The sequence below is a fragment of the Dipodomys ordii genome, unplaced genomic scaffold (genome assembly GCF_000151885.1).
Source record: "Dipodomys ordii isolate 6190 unplaced genomic scaffold, Dord_2.0 Scaffold85, whole genome shotgun sequence".
Classification (NCBI taxonomy): domain Eukaryota; kingdom Metazoa; phylum Chordata; class Mammalia; order Rodentia; family Heteromyidae; genus Dipodomys; species Dipodomys ordii.
In genome coordinates, this window is record NW_012267301.1 from 2,673,421 (window position 1) to 2,680,369 (window position 6,949).

The 6,949-nt window shown below is 46.0% G+C and overlaps 1 protein-coding gene across 2 annotated transcripts in view; it reads right to left on the reverse strand.

Moving 5' to 3' along the window:
* Positions 1 to 4,736, reverse strand: part of Tcof1 (Treacher Collins-Franceschetti syndrome 1) — a 31,446-nt gene extending 26,710 nt beyond the window's left edge. For both annotated transcript variants that reach the window (XM_013025576.1, XM_013025577.1), the window contains exons 1-4: positions 4,669 to 4,736; positions 3,273 to 3,459; positions 2,568 to 2,641; positions 1,102 to 1,182 (exon numbers count right to left, since the gene is read on the reverse strand). In XM_013025576.1, coding sequence (XP_012881030.1) covers positions 1,102 to 1,182; positions 2,568 to 2,641; positions 3,273 to 3,459; positions 4,669 to 4,713 — 387 coding nt within the window. In that variant the 5' untranslated portion in view covers positions 4,714 to 4,736. The remainder of the gene's footprint in view (positions 1 to 1,101; positions 1,183 to 2,567; positions 2,642 to 3,272; positions 3,460 to 4,668) is intronic.
* Positions 4,737 to 6,949: the final 2,213 nt, after the last annotated feature.

Consider the following 6,949-nt stretch of genomic DNA (forward strand, 5'->3'; position numbering starts at 1 on the left):
TTTTTTTTTTGGGGGGGGGTCTAGTTGTGGGGCCTGAACTCTGTCCCTCAGCTCTTCAGCTCAAGGCTGGCACTCTATCACCTGAACCACAGAGCCACTTCCGGCTTTTTTGTGGTGCTGAGGAATCGAACCCAGGGCCTCATGCATGAAAGGCAAGCGCTCTACCACTGAGCCACCTTCCCAGCCTGTCCGTGAGATTCTTATCTCCAATAAACCAATCAGAAAACTGGAAGTGGCACTGTGGCTCAAGTGGTAGAGAGCTAGCCTTGAGCTGAAGAGCTGAGGGACAATGTTCAAGCCCAGAGTTCAAGCCTCATGACTGACAAAACAAAAACAAAAAAACCCCCCCACAAAACTTTGAGTCTCAGCAGGAGGATTAAAGGATACCAGTTATCCTAGCACTTAAGAGAAAGTGACAGGAGGATCTTGAGCTATAGAGAGAGCTTGTTTCAAAAACCAACCAAACTAAAAGTTCAATCATCTTCACAGCAGAACTGGCTGGGTGCAGGACTGTTTAATAGAAATGCAGACTGAGGCGGGCTGGGAAGGTGGCTCAGTGGCAGAGTGCTTGCCTTGCATGCCTGAGGCCCTGGGGTCAATTCCTCAGCACCACATAAGCAAAAAGAAAAAAGCCGGAAGTGGCGTTGTGGCTCAAGTGGTAGAGCGCTAGCCTTGAGCTGAAGAGCTGACGGACAGCACCCAGGCCCAGAGTTCAGGCCCCATGACTGGACCCCCCCCAAAAATACAGACTGAGGCTAACAGAGTGATCATCAGTGCAGTGGGATGCAGCACTCACCCTCTGCAAGAAGCCATCTAGGCCACACTGTAGGCTGAAAAGACAAGTCCACTAGCCCAGCTCCTTTGCCCCAATCTCAAGGATAGGTATTCTCTGGCTAGGATGTTTATCACACAGGGGATCTGCCAGCATCAGGGGCCACAGGCAGCCTTCCCCCTGGCCCTTACCTGGTTGGGTGTCCCTGTGGGGGCCTCCTCCTCACTCTTAGATTCCTTGCTGCCCTCAGATTCTGCTTCTGGTTTAGTGGCCCTCCTGGTTGGAGTGAAGACAGCTCCCCTGATATGGGGTGTCATCACATTACCCACCTTTTCAAGGCTCAGGGCAGCCCTTCTTGCTGGAGACTCTTTAGTAGGGGCTGGCAAGGTTTTGGCTTGAGCTGGCTTTACCTGGCATCAGGAGAGAGAAGTATGAAATGAACAGACTTTGTGGTTTAGGTGGTGAAAGTACTTTAGTTCATAAAACTCCTTTCCTTCAAACCATTTCCTGAAACAGACATTACCTTCACACCCATTTTCTATGGCACGGAACACTCAAGGCCAGCTCTCATGGACCACTGATCACTAGCCTTGGGGAGCAGATTTAGTCATTTCACTTGTTCCCCTCCTGGCACACTCAGGATCTAGCCTGAGAGGGTATCCATGTGTGCTCTTTCAAATAGCTGGTATCTTGGAGGAATCTGAAGGCCAATCCTCCCCCTGGCTTGCCTACTTGCATGTTTATTTGTTTTTGCCAGACCTGGGGCTTGAACTTAGGGACTGGGCACTGTCCCTGAGCTGCTTTTGCCATTTTATCACTTGAGCTGTAGCACTACTTCTGGCTATTTCTGTTTATGTGGTACTGAGGAATGAAACCCAAGGCTTCAGGCATGGTAAGTAAGCACTCTACCATTAAGCCACAGTCCCTGCCCCACACTTGCATTCTTTTTGCGAGACTTTCTTGAAGCTTCTAAAATTCTGATATTTCCAAGGTAGTCATTCAGTGTCCTGATCCACCTCCAAGCTTGGACAGACCCACAGAACCTGGAGGTATTCTTGTCCTTCACCCTCCTTCAAACTCCTCCTTGCCATGGAGTGCTGAGAGCCAAGGATGTCCTTATGCTGGTCATATCCAGGTCCCAAAAGTGAAGAGGCAAGGCAGGAACAGCCCATACCAGGACTGTGGTAGATGGGGAAGCTCAGTCTTTACAGGGTCCCTGGGTGGTTGAGACAGCAGCCTGGGAATCACACTGATCCACTTTGACTCTAGCTGATCCCTTTTCTAAAGCAGTGTTTGAAATGGTCCCAGCTACTGGCATTTGCTGAGGCACTTCAACAGCCCCCAGCTGGCCCCACTATTCCTATTATACAACATCTTCCAAGGCCGGACATGGCCAGCAATCTTTCTGAAACACAATTCAGGCCACCTTAAAGATGGAAACTACAGTGGCTTCTCTGAGCCTCAGAATGAAACTCCTGTATTGGCCCTCCAGGCTGGGTGGTGGAGCTTCCTAATCTATACATGACGACTGCTTGTATCCCACTTTCTCTCTTACAAATTTAGTTACACAAGCTGTCTCCATCTCACCCCTTCACTGTGCTCCAAGGCCTGTATGGCATCTCATTCCCATAACCCTGGCCTTCTGTTATGTGGTGTGCCATGAGCAGCCCCAGATTCCTCCTAACTGCAGCCACAACCTTTCCAACTTCTAATCTGATTTGGTCATGGAGGTTTGAGCCCCACCAGTGTCCTGTAGGATCAGAGAAGGAAACTCCTGAAGATGGGTGGCAATTACCTCGACGTCTGTCTCATCACTTGAACTGGTGGTGTCTTCGCTGGAGTTGCTGGCCTGGGTCACTGACAGCTTTCCTAAAGGGTGGACATGAGACATTAAGGGACACCCTCTCCCACCCACCCGCCCTCCCTAGCACCTCTGTAACGCCAGCTGCTAGTGAAAGCCCAGTTCAGCACTTGCTACTCCTGTCCAGAGTATAGGTCTACTGTCTCCTATGCAACCTCCCCCACCCCGCCCCAAGTGGGGGCCCTTCATTATCCCTGTTTTCCTGCACAGCTCTAAGGACCTCTTAAGGCCAGGATAGGACCTTAGAAACATGCTCCAGGACCTGATAGTTTGTAAATCTCCATTTGCTATTATGTCCATGGAAGTAGGCAAGAATGTCATTTATGTAAAAATGGAGACCAATTCAGGCCTTTCCACTTAAGTCTCTGCACCACCACAGTAGTCCTTGTGTCCTGCCCGAAAGAGAGGAGTCAGAGCATGCTCTGGCTACCCCTCTGAAAAGCTCCAGCAGTGTCCATGGAGCTGACCCAGGAGTCAGGAGAAGGGAAATGGCCCGAGGTGCAGGAGCCTCCTGTCATACAGACAAACTTCTGGATTCCAGAGTGTCTCAGAGCTTAACAAAGCAGAGCTTCAGCCATATCAGTCTAGGCTCCAGCCCTAATTCTGAGCAACTGGATCTTTGAGGTGGGGGCTTCTCACCAGGCCTGGCAGTGGTTCTGAGGGTCTGAACACTGCCTTCCTCCTCAGTTTCTGGGGCCAAGATGATACTTGCTGAGGGCTCTGCAGCCTTCTTGGGTGACTTTCCAGAGAGCAGATGGATCAGTGCTTTCCCCGAGTCAGCATGTGGCATGGAGTTCACTGTCTTGCTGGTAGTCTTGGTCTTTGCCTATATGGAAAAGAGGGCCAGGAACATCTTGCATGGCAGGATGTTTGAGAAGCTCAGCCTGCTGTGTGTGGACCTGACAAGGCTACTCCTAGTTGGGTGTGTTTGGGTAACCTGCCTCCTTGAGCCTCACACTTCATCTTCATAATTCCTTTTAGATTACTGCTAATGTTCAAGCTGCAGGGACACATACCTTTCTATGTCTGTAACACTTTATGAATTACTAGAAAATGCCATTCTATATTATTACTTATTTTTAATTTATATTTTGATTGGTGAATGCATAACCTTATGAATATCCTACTTCTTAATAGTTTCTTTTTTGGCCAGTCCTGGGGCTTGAACTCAGGGCCTGGGCACTGCCCCTGAACTTCTTTTGCTCAAGGCTAGCAATCTACCACTTGTGCCACAGTGCCACTTACAGCCTTTTCTGTTTATGTGATACTGAGGAACTGAACCCAGGGCTTTGTGCATGCAAGGCAAACACTCTACCACTGAGACACATTCCCAGCCCTCTAATTTCTGACGTAGAAAATGCTATTAAATGCCGGAAGCTAGTGCTTCATGACAATATCCTAGCTGCTCAGGAGGTTAAGATCTGAGGATTGAGATGTGAAGTCAGCCTCACCGGGTAGATCTGAGACTCTTAATCTCCAGCTAACCAGTAAAAAGCTAGAAGTGGAGGGAAGGTTTGAGTGGTAGGGCACCAGCCATGAGTTTGAAAAAGCCAAGAGAGAGCTCAAGGGTCTCAGTTCAAGTCCTAGTACAAAAAAATAAAATTTAAAAAATGTTTAAAAAAAGGAAAGAAAGGATATGAAGAAAATGTCATTAGAGTTTTAGAAACCCAAGTGCCTTGTTTACCAGTGTCTCCACTATCTGGACTTCACCTGGGGTTGAATCCTTTGACTAGAACTCACGAGGTATTAGCAATGTGCTCCTCAGAAGATGGGAGTGCAAGGATGACGGAGGAATGAAAATGCAAATCCCAGGTGCAGGATGTGTCTGGTGGTCCACTACAGAGCCCGAGTGGACCCCATCTTACAGAAAAGGAAAGAGATCTAGAGAGGCACACAGACTCACTAAGACCATGCTGGCCAATCTCTGAATCCCAGTTGGGCAAATACAACCCTATCCTTCTCAATCTAAGGTGATTATTCTCTACTGGGCACTTCCAGACCCACAGGCAACAGTTTGAAAAGTGGTCCCACTCACCTGGACCTTTTCTTTCAGATTTGATGGAAAATCCACTCCTATCATTGAAGAGTTGGTAGATGCTACTCTTAGGGCTGCAAAACACAAACAAATACAGGTAAACGAACCAGGTAGGTTTTTCTCATCTAGGACAGCTAGGCCAGGCCTCACCTAACAATTCAATTGGTACTGGTTGCCTGATGCTGAGCCCACACTTGCAGGAAAGAGTGCTGTGATACATTAGCCACGCCCACCACAGTCACATGAGAGATACACTTGCACCTTTTAAGGGACTTCCCATGTGCCTGGTAATGTAAGATGCTGAGGCCTCTAGAGGGAAAGAACTGGCTCACATTCCTGCCACCCCTACACAACTCTGGTGGGTGCCTTCCACAGCAGCTGGTACACAGTAGCCCTGAAAATCCTCAGCAGGAAGGTACAGCAGTTAGCTCCATGTCCACAGAGAAAATGCTTGGAAATCAAGTGACTCCTTTTTCTTTTTTATTAGCAAGATTTTTTTATTTTATTAAAAAAATTTTTTTAAAGTATATTAGGATAAAGCAAAGATAAATGGGGGAAAAGAGAGAAATGCTTCCTGCTACTTATACAGGAGATGGAAGTACATAACTTTGGATGATTTCCTAATAAAGAGGTGGTTGAACATGAGTCTGGGTCTACTTAGATGTAGAGATTTATAGATTATTAATGCTTTAAACAAAATTATAGATAACTTCCTCTTCCATCCTAGACAGACAAGACTTTTAAGCTGTTATTACAGAGAATGTTGCTGAAATGAATGGAATGATCTAATTCTCTTCCTGGTACTTAAAACTTTCTCTTTTGGCAATTACAGAAAAGTTGAAACATAGTCAGAAGTTATAAGAAAGTAAAATTAAACTCAGCTTTATTCACTATCAGCTTGTGGCCAACTTAGTTCATCCGTTGTGTACCTATGCTACCCCATCCTGCATGCCCCAGGTCTTCCTGGGGATGGACACTGTTCTGTGACAGCTGGGGTATACTGCTCACGTTCCCTTTTCCCAGGAAGATCACTTATCTAAAAAATGCTAGACGTACTGACATGTTGTCCATAAATATGTTAACTTATTTCTCTCAAGAAGAACCCCAAAAAAGTGTAAGTCCAACTCTATTATCATAGCTTTAAAAATTGATTACATTTAGCTGGGCACTAATGGCTCACGCCTGTAATCCTAGCTACTCAGGAGGCTGAGATCTGAGGATCATGGTTCAAAGCCAGTAAAGTCCATGAGACTCTTTATCTCCAATTAACCACCAGAAAACCGGAAGTGGCACTGTGGCTCAAGTGGTAGAGTGCTAGCCTTGAGCTGAAGAGCTCAGGGACAGCGCCCAGGCCCAGAGTTCAAGCCCCATGACCAAAATAAATAAATAAAATTTTTGATTAAATTTAGTAGCCTGTCAGTATGGAGTGATACTGTCTGAACACAAGCATGTGTGAATGGCTATTTGACAGTGGATGCAGAAGGTTTACAGGCTACCCACAGATATGCAAACAAGGAAGGGTTTAAGAAAGAAACTTCCCTTTTTTTCTATGTTTTTGTAAAGTTTAACATAAATTTTTTTTCATTTGTAATTTTAAAAGATTATACAAGATATAAATATACATCCAGTGTGATCACATGGCATTTGTTTGGTTTGGTGCCATTCCTGGTGCTTGAGCTTTTGTGCTCAAGGCTAGCACTCTACCACTTTAGCCACAATTCACTTTCACCTTTTTGGTGGCTAACTGGAGATAAGTTTCATGGACTTTCTACATGGGCTGGCTTTGAACCATGATCCTCAGAACTTAGTCTCCTGAGTAGCTAGGATTACAGGTGTGAACCGCTGGGCCCAACTTACAAATACTTTTAAAAACAGATTCTGGATACCCTGCTCAAGCCTGTAATCCTGGCTATTTGGGAGGCAGAGATCTGGAGGACTGTGGTTCTTTATGAGTTCATCTCAATCAATACCTGAATGCATACACCTGTCATCCCAATTATGTGGGACAAAGTACTAGTAGGAGGATCTTGGTCCAGATTAGTGAGGCAGAAAGCAGGACCTTATCTCAAAATTAACCAATACAAAGAGTTGGCAGGATGCCTCACTGCTTGAGTGGTAGAGAGCCTGCCTAGCAAGTATGATGTCACAAGTTCAAACTCCAGTACTGCCCAAAACAAAACAAAACACCACAGGCTCTGGAAAAATAAATAAAATTTGCTCAATTATAGGAGGCAAAAATATCAGTTAATTATTTTGTTTGTTTCAAAGATAGGGTCTTGTT